Source organism: Mirounga leonina, unplaced genomic scaffold (assembly GCF_011800145.1).
Source record: "Mirounga leonina isolate KUSES-001 unplaced genomic scaffold, KU_Mleo_1.0 Mir_166, whole genome shotgun sequence".
Classification (NCBI taxonomy): Eukaryota; Metazoa; Chordata; class Mammalia; order Carnivora; family Phocidae; genus Mirounga; species Mirounga leonina.
In genome coordinates, this window is record NW_023270418.1 from 30,692,685 (window position 1) to 30,708,706 (window position 16,022).

Consider the following 16,022-nt stretch of genomic DNA (forward strand, 5'->3'; position numbering starts at 1 on the left):
ATAGAGCGTGTGCATCTGTGCACACAAACACATGCACACACACACACACAATGTAAAGGCTCATACACCACATTCACACAGGCAACCATGAAATGACAGTCCCACGTTACGCTCCCGGGACAGGGCAGACCTGAGCCCACGTCTGCATTCACACACACACACTGGGAAGAGGCCAGGCTGGGGCTGAGGGCTGCAGGGAGGGGAGCCGACCAGGCTGCAGGGATGGAGGCAGCGCGGGAGGCGGGCGGCACAGGGAGCGAGCTGCTCTTCACAACACAATCGCCGTCTGTTGTTATAGCAACTCAGCCCCCAAATCGTGAAACGGATATTACAGCCTTCAGAGGGGGAAGGGCAGGAGGGGGCTGAGGACACTAGTGCAAGGGACCCGATGGGGGACAGGACTGGGGGCCTGGCAGAGGGCGGTGCTGCAGCTGAGAAGTAACAGGATGGGGGGAGGAGGTGACCTCAATGAGGAGTGGGCCAGGAGTGGGGTGTCAAGGGGAGAGGTGGGCATGGGGTCAGGGGACCCTGAGGGAGGGGCTGAGGCCATTGCTTTGCAGGTAGGAATTGGGGTACTCAAGCCTCCAACCCCAGGACAACCCACAGCTGCTGGAGGATACACCCCAGGTTGGGGGCTGAGGAGGTAACTCCCCCACTCTCCCGGGGGCTGCTTGGAGCCTGGCCCAGCTTCAGAATCTTTAGAAGACCCCCAGTCCACCCTCTTCACCCAGACCAGCCTAGAAGTGGTCTTAGCCTTCCTCAGGTAGCGGTGACCCCCAAAACCTCCGTGCTGCAAGCTCAGGAGGGAAGAGCTGGGCTGGGAGAGGCCACAGGAGGCTGAGAACAGGATCAATATGCATTTCCTCTGGAAGTCACGGTCCTTCCGGCTGGCAGCAGCACCGGGCCAGGAGGTGCAAGTTCAAGGAGTACACCCCCCACCCTGAAGCATGCAAGCCCAGCAGGGGCTACTGGGGCCTCGGCTGCCCTGGGCCCCACCCCTTCCCCTTCCCCTCCCCCCCCTCGGCCAGCACTCTGGGTTGCCCTCTTTCCCCCATGATTCTCTGCAGTGAGGTCCCCATTGCTGGAAAGATTCAAGCTGGGGCTGAAAAGCCACCTGTCAAGCAAGGGAATTTTGGCTATGGGCTGAAGGCTATGGTTATACATGACCACTGGGCCCAGCAATTCTGGGAGCAAAGAAGCACAAGCTTCAAGTTTTAGACACCCAAGATTCTGGACTCCTGGAGATTCTAGACCCTTCCCCAAACTGTTATATTACAAGGTTTTTTGGTTCTACAGTTCTAGCTCCCAATTCTAGTCCCCCTACAATTCCCAACACATGAGATTCCAGACCTCCCAAGATTCTCTGACTACAGAGTCCTAGACTCCAAGACTCTAGTCCCTATGATTACAGTTCTCGGCCCCCGCACCCCTATCCCCCCCCCCCCCCCCCCCCGTGAAGATTCTAGACTGGGATGGTCTAGGTTAATTACATGGGCCTTTTTATTCCATCTGGAAAATACAAATATTCACAAGAGTCTGTACAACCTTAGGGACGCCAGCCCTGGCCCAACCCTCAGTTGCATGCTACCCTCACACCCGCCCCCCAGCCCCAGCCTGCTGCCCCAGCATCCCAGGCTTTCTGCTCTGGTCCAAGTCTTTTCTCCAAGGCAGATATGAGTGCTTGATCCAGTCACAGCTGGGAAGGAGAAAAAAAAACAACAACAAAATAGAGGTTGTAAGGAAGACCCTCCCCAAAAAAGTAGGAGTCCACCTGGCCTGGGCCATTTGGACAGAGCACCTGTTTACCAATCCTTCCCCCCCTGCCCCCATGCCCCAGCCCTCAGTGGCACAGGCTGTGGAGGGACGACTCACCATCCATTACAAGTGGATGTCGAATACGCCGTCCTCCACTCCCTGCACCTCCTCTTCTCGGATCTCTGCAGGGAAGTGGGGGGGGGGGGTCACAGGAACAACACCTGGGTCATCATGCCTTTAGCAGCCCTTCCCCCACTCACATGAGGCACCCCACCCCATCGCGGAAGCAGGCCCATCCACCAAAAATCAATTCACCAAATGACCAATTGGCCCCATTTTTGAGGCTCTTTCTCTAAGTTTTCATTCCGCCGCAGCTTTTTCACAGCCACAGATTTGTCAGTGCAGTTTGCTTAAAATGTCAATTTTGTGTGTGTTTCACATTTTAGACCCCCAGCACTTCTGGAAGGCTCAATGCAAATGGTTTCGTCTTTTCTATTTTTGAGGACTTATGCCTGATGCCTGCCTCTATTTTTGAGGACTTACGCCAATCCAAATGGTTGTGGTCAACTGCCTTAGACCCCCGTTTAACGTGGTTGCTCAGACTTTTCTTGGCAAAATAATCATTGGGGGAATTGTCATTCAGCAAACTGACCCTAAAGCCACCAGAGACTCCAAGAGAGCCGCCAAAGATGTTCGGGGCAAGGGACTTTTCTCAGAATGGTGTCCAGAGCAGCCAAAAAGGGAAATACAGGCAAATGGCTCACACAACTCCCTCTACAATCCATTGTCAATCCCCCTAACAAAATAAGAGTGTGACTGGAATTTTTTTTTTTTTTAATGCCCAACATAGGGTTTGAACTCACTACCCTGAGATCAAGAGTCACATGCTCTACGACTAAGCCAGCCAGGTGCTCCTGTGACTGAAATCTTGAAACCTCTTTCACTTTTACTCTTCTTTATGTATTAGCCTCTCTTAGCTTCAGAAAATAAAGGGTTCCCAGGCCCCCTTCTGGCCCCCTTACCTGTTCAACCCTTCTTTATCGCCCCACCAAAATAATAGAATTACAAACTCTGGAATGGTTTCCATCCTGGATAAGTTAATACTTTGCCAGAATGGCCCTGCCTTCCTCCCTTCAGAGACCAAAACAGAATGAGATCCCCTCTTACCTGGAGGCCGGGAGCCTCGCCTACTGGGGCGGGGCAGGGAGAAGCTGAAGGCCCGATGATGGGTGTGTGTGGGTGAGGGTGAGGGTGCAGAACCCTCCAGACTCACACTCTGGGCCCGGCGCCGGCACTCAACTGACAGACGGTCTCTGCACTGCTTGTGGCAGTTCACACCACAGGCTGGGGGAGGCAGAGGGGGAGCCCAGCCAGGGCCATTTGTCAGAACAACCCTCATCCCGTTCTCCAGGCCTCCACCTCTCCCCAGCTTCTTTTGCTCTTGAGCAGCTGCCCCACCGAAATAAGAATCCCTACGCAGAGAGTAACTCTTCCCCCGCCCCTCAAATTCCGCCCACCAGCCCTGCTCACCTCGGCATTTGAGGCCCTGCTTGTAGATGCCCAGGATCTGAAATAGAGGAGGGGGCCGTGCTGGGGAAGAGGTCTTTAGAGCTAATGACTCTACGTCTTCCTTCCCAAGGGCAGGGACTGGGACTGACCCTCTCTGGGCCCCTCTCAGGGCTAGTTAGGCGCAGAACAGCGAGAGGAAAGAGTCGGTATCAATACGGTTTGCCCCGGCTGAGAAGCGTCCAGCAGGGGCGGGGCCGGAGGGCGCGCGGGGCGGGGGGAGGGGCCAGGGCCGGAGGGGCGTGGCTTGGGCGGGGGCTCACCAGGGCCTTGCAGTGGCGGCAGGCAACCGGGCGCAAGGAGTTGCTCTCCTGGAAGTTGTGCACGAAGCCCATGCGGCCGCCCAGCACGGAGCTGGAGCGCAGGAAGTAGGAGACCATCTCCTCCCTGCTGATGCAGCCATCCCTGTCGGGGGAGGGGGAGCGCCTCAGGTCGGGCCCGCCCCTGGACCACCCACCAACCGGCCTAACCCATCCCACTGGGAAGCTCCCTACCAAGTAAAAGATCCTCACCCAACTCCTGATTTTGGATTTGGAGTCCTGGTGCAGGAAAGACTACGCTCGCCTTGGAGTCAGGCAGATGCGCGGGCTGCTACTAACTACTTGTGTGGTCTTGGGCAAGTCACTTGCCCCACTACCAGTCACCCCCCAGGTTTCCTCCCCCCCGAAAAATGGGGATCATAATTCCTGCCCTGGCCGCTTCACAGACTTGGGGTGGACACTAACTAAAAGGGCTGTGCGCTTGCCCACGAGATCATCAGCTTTTGTTTTCCAAAGTGAGCTCTTTGGAACACCAGTGGGGAGCCCTGAGAATTAAAAGAGATTTGTGAGGAGCTGCGGGACCGGGCAAGATTGGCAAAAGCCGCCTGCGCCTCACTCTCATGTGAGTGTCAGAAGGACACCTGCAGTCAGGGTTCCCCACATAATCCAGGGCTGCCCACAGAACCCTTTTCTCGCCCATCAACGTATAGTAGGGCAAGAGTGAGCATGTGCTTGGGAGACAGACCTCAGTTCAAATTCTGGTCGGCTACTTCCTGGCTGTGTGATCTTTGGGCTAGTTAATCTCCCTGTGCCTCAGTTTCTGCTTCTACAAATGGGGACTGTGATAATCCCTGCACCTCAGAGGGTTTGTGTGAGGATTCAGTGAGGCAGGTGCATAGGAAGCATTTACAACAGTGTCTGTGTAGTTAGCGGGTCCTGGGCCACCAGGAGCTCTTTCCGGCAGGGTTGGTCCTTGTTGGAAGCTCCTGCCCATTATATCTGGGGCTCCGTGACCTGACCCAGGCGACTGACCCTTCAGTTCAATGGGGCATGGGGGCCCCTGGCCATCTAGAAAACAATATCACCCTAGATTCCTACCTCCACACTGTGCATGAACATTAAATCTTCATCGAACTGAGAACACTAATGTAAAAAAATAAAATTATTAAAGTATCTGAAAAGGTGTAAGAGAACAACTTTGTAATTTCCAGGAGATGAGGGTCTTTCTACACATTAACACAAATCCGAGAAGCCATAAAGGAAAAGACTGACATATTGAGCACACGACATTTTTTTTAAATTTTATATGGCAAAAGACAACATAAATGACAGACTGGGAGAAAATATTTGCGAACACATTCAACAGCAAAGGGTTAATATTCATTAACAGAGATTCTGAAAATTGATGAGAAAAAGACCAATGAACCCGGTGGAATAATGGAGAAAGAATATGAACAGGCAATCCACAGAATAAATATAAGAGGCCAATAAACATATGAAAAGATATCCTACCCCCACTGGTATTGGAGAGATTCAAATTTAACCAAGACACCATTTGCCAATTAGATTGACAAAATTGTAAAGCTTATTATAGCGTCCACTGCTGGCAGGGAAGTTGGGAAATGGGCACTTGCTCACTGCTGATGGGGGTGCAAACTGACACAACCTTGCCTGAGGTCACTTTGGCAGTCTCTCTCCTAATTTAGAATGTGCATATCTTTTGATCCAATTATCCCACTTCTAGGAATTTCTCCTACCAAAATAGTGACCTGAGTGCAAGGGTACAAAGAGGTTCACAGCAGCATGGCATATATTAATAGCGAAAAACTGGGAACAGTCTACATGTCCGTCAGTAGGAGAATGGTGAGGCCAGTGACGGCCCCACTACACCGTGGGGCTATGCTGCAGTTATTCTAAAGAATGAGGTCATTCTGCATAAAGCAGCATGGAAAGCTGTCCGTGATAAAGGGTTAGGTGGAAAACAAAAACAAAAGCAAAAAACCAAGATGTACACTTCCATCAAGACAGCGATTGAACAACAACAACAACAACAACACAAAAACCTGAAAATCCTACTGCTACAAATACATAGAAAATCCTAGTTAAAATACATCCACATTTGCTTTAAGGGCATAGGTGAGTTTTCGAGAAAGAAATGGAAATCCCCAAGTTGCAGAAACAAAGAGCGAGCTTCAAGCTGACGCAGGGAGTAGGGACCAGATGTTGAGGCTGCCCCAGGAGGGGGTTGCTGGTCTCCCCAGTAAGCCCGGTGCTGGGTCTTGATACCCAGATGCTGGGCTTTGATACCCAGATGCTCTGGGCACAAGGCTTGGGGCGTGCAGAAGGTGGGGAGTTAAGGCTGAGACCCCGCGTGAAGCTATATCCAAGGTCTCCAAGGGCTGCAGCCTCACTGAAAGTGTGACCTGGAAAAAAATCCACCCACCAACGCAGGGACCTAACCTAGAACTCGGGCTCAGTTCTGGTAGCAGAAACTAAGCAACTACAACCAGCACGATGGGCAGAGCCAGATTCGTACGATAATCCTGTTTGTCCACGGAACAGACCCAGACAAACAGAATCTGTGTCAATTTGCACATACATGGAAAAAAAAAAGACTGGAAGGATACTCTGTTGCCAAGCCAGTAACATTGCTAACAAGTTATTAGGGATAATATAACCTCTTCTGATGGGAAAGAGGGGGGAAAAGAAGAAGGGGATTTTCACTTCTTACTTCATAGGCTTTGTTCACTATAAGTCTATTTTACTACCTGATTTCTTTTTCACCATGGAGTGCTGCAGTATGAAAAAAAAACAAAAACAAAAAAACAAAAAAAAACCACCAGATTTTTTGAAACATGAATAACATTAAAATATAACTCGACCCGAGATGGCCTGTAAATTTTGACTGGAGTTTTGTCCGCTCAGCAAAACAGGGATATGAACATGGTTGCGGGGGGGGAGGGGGCATGTTTAACCTACTTCAGAGAACCAGCTGTTTGTCCAAATTGTCAGGATGTGAATTGTTGATAAGCAAGTGGGTGCTGCTAATTACAGGCCTTTCTTTTCTATTCATTAAAACAGGCTACCCAGGAGTTGAACTTGCCCACACTTTTTGCCAGCTGTGAGTTCCACAAATAAAGCGGCATTTATGTCCCCAGGCCACAGTCTTTGCGAGATTCAGGTGGAGCCCCCCATCTGTCTGATGAGTGAGGGAACCCTGTGCTGCTATAGCTGGAAGCCTCCCCCCTCCCCAATAAGAGCCCCTCCCCACATTGGTAGCTTCCTCTGCCGAGATCGTCTGGTTCAATGGCCTCCTCTTGCACAGGAGGAAGCTGAAACCGGAGGGGAAGTGAGCCTGCCTTCCCTCTCCCCCAGCCCCCTGCCCTCCTCACTGGTTCTGGTCGAGGTCCCCAAAGGCGCTGAGGTAAGGGAAGTTCCCACGGATGATCTGGAACTCTTCCTGGGAGATGTGGCCATCCCCATCGACGTCAAAGTTCCGGAACACAGACTGGAGCACACGGAGGGACACACAAGGGCAGGAGCATAAAACAAGCATCAGCCCCGTCCTGCCCATATTCCCAGTCCACATCAGGAAGGATGTCTCAGATGTGGGTGGCTCCCCCTCTCCCCTTTCATCTCCCTCTTCCATACCCCCACACCAACCCCACCCACTGGCTGTGCCCCGTGCCTTCTGGAGACTGAGCACTGGCCCTTGAACATGGCACTGGTGTGACTCCAAGGGCAGTGGCCTGGCACGATCGCTCTTGATTGGCCTGTGCTATGGGCTTGTCCCCCAGCCCCACAGGAGCCAGAGCAGGCGGCCACAGAGTCTCACCTCCACCATCTTCTCGATGTGCTCCACCACGAGTGCCTGATCCAGCTTGGGTTTGGCAGCTGAGGTCCACTCATCCAGCACTGGGGGTCGGGGAGGCGGGGTGCAGCTTGTGGGGCTGGTTGGCTATGGGAATGGTCAGGACTGAGCGAGGGCCAGAGGGAGGGAGCCCAGGGCCCAGGAGAGCAGAGGGAGGGAAGCCCTGGGGAGAAGGGAGCCCACCCAACAAGCTGGAGAGGTGAGGTATCCTCTAAGAGCTCTGCTTGCCCTCATGTCCCGGGATTTTCAGGAAGGGCAGAGGTAGGAGAGAAAGAGGTGGGCAGAGTGGAGAAGCAGCGATTCCCTGTCTCACCGAGGACTTGGAGCGTGGCTCCCGCTGCAGTGACAGCTGGTAGAGTTCATCCTCCGTCTGATACTGATCCAGGGATACCTGGGACACACACAGGTCTGATCACACCCACTGCCCCTGCTGCCCTCAGGAGCCCACTGTCCAGAGCCCAGGGTCACAGGTCCACCTAGAGGCCACAGCTCAGCCTAGAACCCAGTCCAGAAGCTAGACTCACGACAAAGGCCAGCTTAGAACATACCCCAGCAGGGCGCCTGGGTGGCTCAGGCTTGATTTTGCCTCAGGCCGTGATCTCAGTGTCATGAGACTGAGCCAGCAACCACACGCCAGGCTCTCCCACAGACCAGAAGCCACATCTTGGCCCAAACCCGGAGCACAATGCACTGCCAAGAATCCAGCCCAGAATCCAGGTCAGAACACAGCCAAGAGCTCTGAGATAAAGCCCCAACCTAGAACCCAACCCAACATCCAGAATCCAGCTCAGATTTCAATCCTGATCCCAGTCCAGAGCCTAGAAAGAGCGAAGAAGTCACTCTAAACCCAAAACCCAAGCCCCAGCTCCATGTCTAGAACCTAATCCAGATCTAGACTAGAACTTCACTCTCATCCTAGACCCCAAAACCAAGTCCAAGTCTGGGCTTGAGCTCAAGGCCATGTTTAGAAGCCACCCCTGCACCCAGAACCCAGAGCTGGGCCCCAAGCTTTGAACACAGCCCATTTCCAGGAACTCAGCCCAGGACCCAGGACCCGCTTCAAGGCCCAGCACAAAAAGCCCACATGGCAGCCTTGAACTCAGACCTCCGTCCATAGCCCCGTTCAGAGCCTGGAACTCATCTCCGAGTCCACTCCAAACCCTGGAGCCCAGGCTGGATCTCAGTCCCTCTCTCAGAACCTCGAACTCAAGGTCAAGCCCACAGCAAGACCAGGTGTGGTTGTCACCCTGGTGCCCAGCCCCCCAGCATCCCTGCCCCCAACGCCTCACCGTGAGTAGGCTCAGCAGGTCGGGGTTGGCCTGCACCGGTGGCCGAAGGCTGGTCACCATGGCCAGCTCCTCCAGGATGCTGAAGAGCTGCTTCATCTTGGCGCCATTAAGTCGGGTCCGGGCAGGGTCCAGCCAGTCAGGCAGTGCCAGCTGCAGGGCCACCAAGTCCTTGAGGTGTACACCCAGGATGGGAAAGCGGAAGCCCACACAGGCGGCCAGCCGGCGCCGATAGTTGCCGTAGTTGCCCGTGGCCGTCACTAGTTCTGTCAGACCTTCCCAGAGCTGGGGGGGGGGGGTGCAGAAGGCAGAGGGTCACCCCCACCCCCACACCCACACACCCCATTGGCTCAACTACCCTCCCACCCCCCAGCCCGGGAAATGTGGGAGGGGATGAGGAGTCAGAGGCAGGGGTGGGTGAAAGGTGAAAAATCCTCCCTCACTGTCCCCCGACAGTGTCTCCCCAGAGGGTCAGAGTTCATAGGTCATGAGCTCAAGGGAACACCCACAGCCCAATACCACACCTCTGCACCAGGCCTGGGCATGGACTATCATCAATATCTCACAAGAGAAGAAACTGAGGCTCAGGGAGGCAACAGCACAGGAGAAAGATCCAGAAGAGTGTTCCTAGCTGTGTTGTTTGTGACAGCCCACACTGGAAAGACCCCCAAATGTTCAACAGGAGAATGGATCTATACATTGTGGTAGACTTACAATAAAATATCATATGGCAACAGAACCGAATGAACAACTGCTCCAAGTAACAGAATGTAAGAATGAAAGAAGCAAGACATAAAATAACATACAACAGGATTCCATTCATAGAAAATCCAAAAACGGGCGACAAAAACCCCGCATTGTTTGGAGAGTCATACGTAAGTGGTACAGCTATAAAGAAAAGCAAGCCCATCATCATTACGAAAGTCATGACATCGGTTACCTCTGATGGGGAGGGAGTTATGCTCTAAGGTGCTGGGAGCTTCGGGGGCTGGCAATGTTCTATTTCTTGACCTGGGTGGTAGTTACAGAGGCGTTTTCTTTATAATGTTTCTTTAATCTGTACATATGCTTTCTATACGTCTCTGTACGTACGTCACCCAATATGTGAAAAGGTAAATACAAGAAGAGGAGAAAAGCGCAAACTTTGGGGTCAGGCAGACCTGTGAGCCCTCACTCTGCCACTCTCACTGTGTAACCTAGGTAGAGCATTGAACCCCTCCGAGCCTCAGTTTCTGTATCTGTCAAATGGGGACAGGAGTGGCCAGCCCCCAACACTACTGGGAGTTCTCAATGAGGCCAGACCTGGGAAGGCTGGCCCTGCAGGCTTGATGAGGCTCTTCCCCTGACACCCCCCCCTTGGGGTCCCAGGCACCTTGATGGTCTCAGGGCTAACATGACTGTGGGTCTCCTTGAGGCGGGATATGGAGCTATGGCTCAGGCCTCCGACCACCGCCATCAGCGTGTTGAAATTCTGCAACTGCAGCAGCTTCTGGGGGGGGGGGGGGGGGAGAACGAGGAGGGGCAAGGCAGTGAGTCACTGGACAAGACCCAGGATTTGGCCCAGCTTTTCTGGAAAGGAGGCAGCGGGTGAGTGGAAAGGGGGAGTCGCCCTCCTGGCCCCCAGGGAGCTTAGGAGAGGGGGAGAAGCAAGCACCTCTGCCACATGGACGAAGTGCGTGATGACCAGGGCCCGCTGAGGGGCCGTGGGCTTGCTGAGGATCATGAGCTGCACCCACTGCGAGACACTGTTGAAGAGGGAGATGAATCGCTCCAGGACCGGGTTGTCCACGGTGCAGCCGTGGGTCACGAAACTGTGATAGTCCTGAAACTGGGGGCAGGAGTGGCCTCAGCCCCGCCGGGCCCTTCCCCTCACAGATGGCCACTCCTCACCCTCCAGCTGCCCGTGATCGGTTACACTGAAACCCCCGACCCACCCCGGGACCCTGCCTACCCCAGTGGACTGACCCCATTCCCCCTGGGACCCTCTCCCCAGCCCACACTCCACCCCCTGACTGAAGGCCCTTGGGCCGCACCAGGATCTTGCAGAAGGAGCGATACTCCAAGTAGGTGAGATGTTCTGCCAGCTCCATGGGCTCCAGGTGGTCGAACAATAGAGACATCTTTCGCTTTTTCTGTCCTACGGGGTTCCGCTGGGTCACCTGCCTCTTCCACTTGTAGGTGGGGCTGGGAGGTGGGGCAGGGGCAGTGAACCCTTTGCTGGAGACGCCCCATCCCGTGCGGCCCCACACTCATGCAGACACACCACTCAGGCTGACAGAGGACCTACGCCATCTGAGGCACTGTGCAGGACACTGAGGTCCCCCGTCCCAGCAACTCCTGCAATCTCCCCCTCGTCATGCACTCAGGTACTGTGCTAGGCGCTGGGGGGACAGAGATGAGCAAGACACAGTTCCTGCCCTTGAGGAGCTCACAGTCGACTGAGGGAGACAGACACAAAAACAAACAATCACAAAACAGCATGGCACATATACAGGTCTTTGCATGGGGCGGCAGGGGTGGGCGGGGGGTCTGCACACAGGGCTGTGGGGGGGAACACAGGAGGGAATGACAAATTCTGCCCTGGGAGGCCTCCGAGCCCTCCGAGCCCTCCGAGCCCAGAGACACTCCACACTTGAGCGGAGTCTTCACAACAGAGAGAGGCAGGCAAGGGGACCCAGATGAGCAGAGCACCATGGTGGGAAGGGAGGCAAGGCTGGAGAATGGTGAGCGGACCGTGCAGCTGTGGTATGGAGGGCGTGGGATGGGAGTGGGCTGTGGAAGATGAGGCAGGAATGCCAAGCTGGCCGGAGACTACCAAAGGCCTTAATCCCCGGCCGAGACATTGTGAAGGTGACAAGGAGCCATAGGTTTTCAAGCAAGAGAGTGACATGACCCTCACTCATTCAGGTCAACAAACATTTATTAAGCACAGATGGTGTGGGATGCTGAGTGCCCTCCCCAGCCCTCTAGCTCGCCCCACGCACACACTCTCGATGTCAATGAGGCTGCTGTGCCGCCGGTTCCCTTCTTGGTCGAGCAGAGCCTTCAGCTCCTTGATCTGCTCAGCGAGCTCAGGGTTCAAGTCAAACTCTGCTGGGAAGGCTGAGATCCAGTACCTGCTAGAAGCTTCGAGTCACCCAAGGCAGTCCTTCCCCAACCGTACCCGGAGACCGGAGCTCCCCAGAGAGGGGGAAAGAGCCCCAAACTGTGGTTCCCCTCCACCGCAGGGCTCATTCCTTCCCCACCCCCGCTGTGCAGATCCAAAAACCCAGGCCCACACCAGCAAGGGGCAAGCCTGCAGCGCACACCCACCATGGACAGAGCGGGGACTCAAACCCACACGACCAACTCCCAGAACGTGCCCTTTCCACTCCTTCAGGCCAGTCTGAGGCCTGAGAGAAGGAAGCAAGAGGAGGGGACAGAGCCCCCAAAGGAAGCCTCACCTGACCAGGTGGCATGTTTTCACCTGCAGCGAATTGGAGTTGTCCTTCCGGGATTGTTGGTAGGTGAAGGAGAGTTAAGGAAATCGAGAATGGAGACTAATTCTAGAAAGGGAGGCAGGGGAAGGTTCCGAGTTCCGGAGGGAGGCTGAAGGCCCGGTCTTTTTCTGTCGCTTTTTCTGTCCTACGGGGTTCCGCTGGGTCACCTGCCTCTTCCACTTGTAGGTGGGGCTGGGAGGTGGGGCAGGGGCAGTGAACCCTTTGCAGTGAACCAGAAAAAGGAGGCTGAAGGTCCTAGGAGAAATGCTGGGGGCGGGATCTGGGGTGGGGCCTGTCGGAAAGGGGCTGAAGGCTGGGGGGGTGAGGGGTGAGCTTTGGGAGGGTGCACAGCTGAGAAGGGGGCCAGGTTCTGGGGGTGGCTCAAAGCATGGCCTGGGTCCCGGGAGAGAGGCCAGAGGACGGACCTGGGCTGGGAGTAGGGACAGGTCCTAGACTGTAGGGAGCAGGAGAGCAAAGCCCAGGTTGGGGAGGGGGCGGGGCCTGAGTCGAGAGGAGGAAAGGGGTGGAGCCTAGGCCTTGGAGAAAGGCTGGGCCAAGCCTGAATTCTAGGACCTAGGAGGGGCTCGCGAAGCCCAATCTTGGCGTGGGCTGGGCAACCGGGCTCCCTCATGGACTGGGACTGCGGGGCCCATGGCGAGGCCTGCGAAGGATATATGTGGAGCAGTTTTGCCGCCAGCTGAGAAGAAGGGATGTACCAAGGGTGCATCATGAGGAACATGCGCACCAGCTGAGGATCCCGTACCTTCCCGGAGTCATCTAACTCCGAGGGGTCAGAGAGAAGCGGGTTGACCCTTGGTCCCGTAGCTGTGATCCCTCAAGCCTACCTCACAGCCCCACCGGATATCTGGCCCCCCGCCCATCACCTGCTTTCCCAGGACTCTGAAACCAGTAGGCAGACGAGAGAGAGAAAAGGTAGGGTGGGAGAGGGATAAGGCAGGATCCGAAGAACTGGAGGAGGGGAGCATCTGACCCGGCCCATCGTCCCGAGGGGAACCAGCTGGGGCGGAAGAAGCCTGGGTTCCCCAGGGTCAGGAATCCAGAGGTCATTTCCTGAGTGCTTGGGGGAAGGGGCACCCCTTCACCAGATAAGCTGCCCCCCATCAGCCGGAAACAGCTCCCAGGCCGGAGATAGAGAGTTCCTCCGGATCCTCCGGGGAGACAGATAATGCTCCTCATGGGCCAGAGTCTGGGGATCCCACCCCTCTCCCTTCAAAGCCGGCATACTAGGGAAGGGAAACAATCTTTCTGAAGCGTAGGGATCTCTCTACCCTGTGACGAAGAGCAGGCTTTCGTTAAAAAGGTTGCAGGATGCGGAACTGGGTGGTCTAGGCCAGGGGTCTGTCCTGGGAGGCAGGGACCCCGCTTCAGGCTCGGGGCTGGGCTCAGGCTGGGTGTGCCCTCCCGTGCCACTCACCGAAGGCTTCGATGCAGCCGCGGAGCAGCTCCTCCACTGTGCAGCCCTTGTCCAGGTCTAGGGTGCCCGCCATGGCTGCCGGAGCGGGTAGGCTGGACCAAGCTGCACTCCGGAGCCTCCCACGGGGCTCGGACCGGACCCCTGTCCCGGGAGAGGCAGAGAGGGAGTCTGCGGAGGCGCGGCGGGTGGCGGGGGTGGGTTCGAGTCGCCGGGCGGGGCGGGGCGGGGCGGGGCGGGCACGCCCCCTGCTGGGCAGGGGCGGAGTCGTCCCCTGCGGCCACTCCCGGGGTTAAACGGTCTGGCCCGGGGATGGTGCAACCCACCAGTTGGGAAACCGACCGGCCGAGAGGCTTCCGGCTCACCCTCGGAGTCACGGGAAGGCCGAGGGGGGCTCCCCGGGGATGGGGACGAGCCAGGACTCCGGGGACTGGTTTGTGCCCCAGCCCGTGGTGGGCCCTCTTCCCTCGCGTCCTCTCCCCAGAGGCACCTGCAGCACCCCGCGGCTCGGCTCCGCGCCCCTCCCGCTTCCCTCCTGCCACAGCCTCCCTTCCCCCGCAGGGTTATTTTGGGAACCCAGAGCCTGAGGGGACCTCGGAGGAATTTCTCCCTGGGATGGGAGGGAGGGAGGAACCCAGGCGTCCTGCCCACATCGCCCCCTCCTGGGCTCCCGAGGAGGGGAGGCGGGGCTGTGGCAGCCCCCAGGGGCCTTCCCCTGGGGAGGCGAGCTGGAGTGGAGAAGAACATTCCTGGGGCGGGGTGGGGGGGGAGCCCGCGGCGGCCGGGAGGCGTCAGCGGGAAGCCTGAGCCTGGGAACCGCGCGCTCCCAAGCCACCTCCTCAGTGAAGGCCCCAGGGGTCCGGCCTCAGCCCCTTCAGCCGACCGTCTTCCTCCCCAGCCGGAGTTCCTGACCCAGGCCCCCACACTGCACAGTCGAACTGGGAGCGCACACAGAGGCCGGCCACATTCGAGCACACAGAGAAGGGTGCCCAGAAGGGGGCGCTAGCGCCGTGAGGGGTGGAGAATGCCGGGCTGAATCCACCAGCAACTCCAGTCACTGGCAGGGACACACACCCATTCTATACCCGAGGCCAGGGGCTAATATTGGGGTGTAAGACACCCGCCCCTCCCCCGACACACACACCCGAGCCTCAGCCACTTGCCTCCCATCCTCTGTCTCAGACACACAATGGCACTCACAGCCCGCACACACCTGCAGGAAGGAACCCTCTGGCACACATACCCAGCCTTCCAGCCCAGAACGCAAACCCGTTGATGGGGCCAGTTCCCGGACCTGCAGCTCACTCGAGCCAGGCCAGCCTGGAGTTCCGCGGCCACAGAGGCGCTGGACCGCACACGTGTGCACACACACGAGACAGGGCACCTACACGCATGCACACTCCCACACACGCACACACCCCCATGGGGGCGCACACACGCCCATTCCGCCGCCCCCCCTCCTTCATCCGCAGTCCAGCACAAGCTCTGCGGCCGCAACGCCCTGCCAGCCCTCATCCCCGGACGCTGGCAGGGCCTGGCCCCACGAAAGGGTACCCCGCCCCTACACAAACTCCCCCGGGGCTGGAGGGGGGCTCCTCTCCTGAGTTCTCCGGCAGACTTTCCTAGGAGCCACCCATAGCCAACCCCGTCTAGCCCTGCTGCTGCCTCGCTGCGTGACCTTGAGAGTCACTTGGCCTCTCGGAGCCTCAATTTTCTCATCTGTCAAGTGGGGGGGGCCCGCGGGAGAGAAGGTCCCGCTGGGACGTGGCTGGGAAGAGCCGGATGTGCCGCGGATGCCGCCCCCTCCCGCGGGTTGTCCAGGGCGCTTCAGCTCTCTCCCTCCCACCCCGGCCCCGGCCGCAGACTCTGCACCCACCAATCCACCCGCTGCCCCCAGCCCGCCGGCGTCGCCCGGCGGGGAGGGGGAGCCCTAGGGGCCCGGCCGCCCTCTTCTGCCCAGCGCCCCGCCCGCTCTCGCTCACTCACTCTTGGGACCCGCGGCACGGAGCCCGCACCCGGCCGGGCCGGCGCCACCTCGGTGCGCTCCCGCCCGCCGGCCTCGCTGCGGCTGCGGCTCCCGCCCGCTCTCCGCGCCGCGGCCCCGCTTCCCGCCGCCCCGCCCCCGCCCCCGCGCCGCGGCCGCCCCCTCCCCTCCCCGCCCCTCCCGCCCCTGCGCGGGGCTCCGCACCGCCGGCTGCCCCTCCCCCTACCGGGGGCTCCCTCTCGCCCCGCACGCGGCGGGCCCTGCGGCAGCTTAACCCCTCCCCTGCCGCGGCGCCCGGGAGGCCAGGGCCGCGGGCTGGGGCTGCGCCACCCGCCGCGCGGAGGGTGGGCGAGTGGAGGTCAGGCCTCGCGGGACGTGGAGGGGGGAAC

At 57.6% G+C, this 16,022-nt stretch overlaps 1 protein-coding gene across 2 annotated transcripts; it reads right to left on the reverse strand.

The window, feature by feature from the left end:
• Positions 1-1,476: 1,476 nt before the first annotated feature.
• Positions 1,477-15,708, reverse strand: RASGRP2 (RAS guanyl releasing protein 2). Of its 2 annotated transcripts, none has more exons than XM_035013159.1 (17): positions 15,636-15,708; positions 13,653-13,793; positions 12,892-12,994; positions 12,182-12,244; positions 11,723-11,857; positions 10,772-10,922; positions 10,393-10,566; positions 10,111-10,227; positions 8,742-9,023; positions 7,766-7,843; positions 7,417-7,539; positions 6,974-7,089; positions 3,585-3,726; positions 3,286-3,322; positions 2,923-3,099; positions 1,873-1,937; positions 1,477-1,696 (listed from the first exon to the last, which is right to left on the reverse strand). In XM_035013159.1, exons 2-16 carry the CDS (start codon positions 13,723-13,725, stop codon positions 1,879-1,881), a joined length of 1,830 nt encoding a protein of 609 aa, XP_034869050.1. In that variant the 5' UTR covers positions 13,726-13,793; positions 15,636-15,708; the 3' UTR covers positions 1,477-1,696; positions 1,873-1,878. The 2 variants fall into 2 exon arrangements, with proteins under 2 accessions (XP_034869050.1, XP_034869051.1); XM_035013160.1 differs by having other exon boundaries at positions 11,723-11,854; positions 15,636-15,707.
• Between the last annotated feature and the right edge of the window lie 314 nt (positions 15,709-16,022).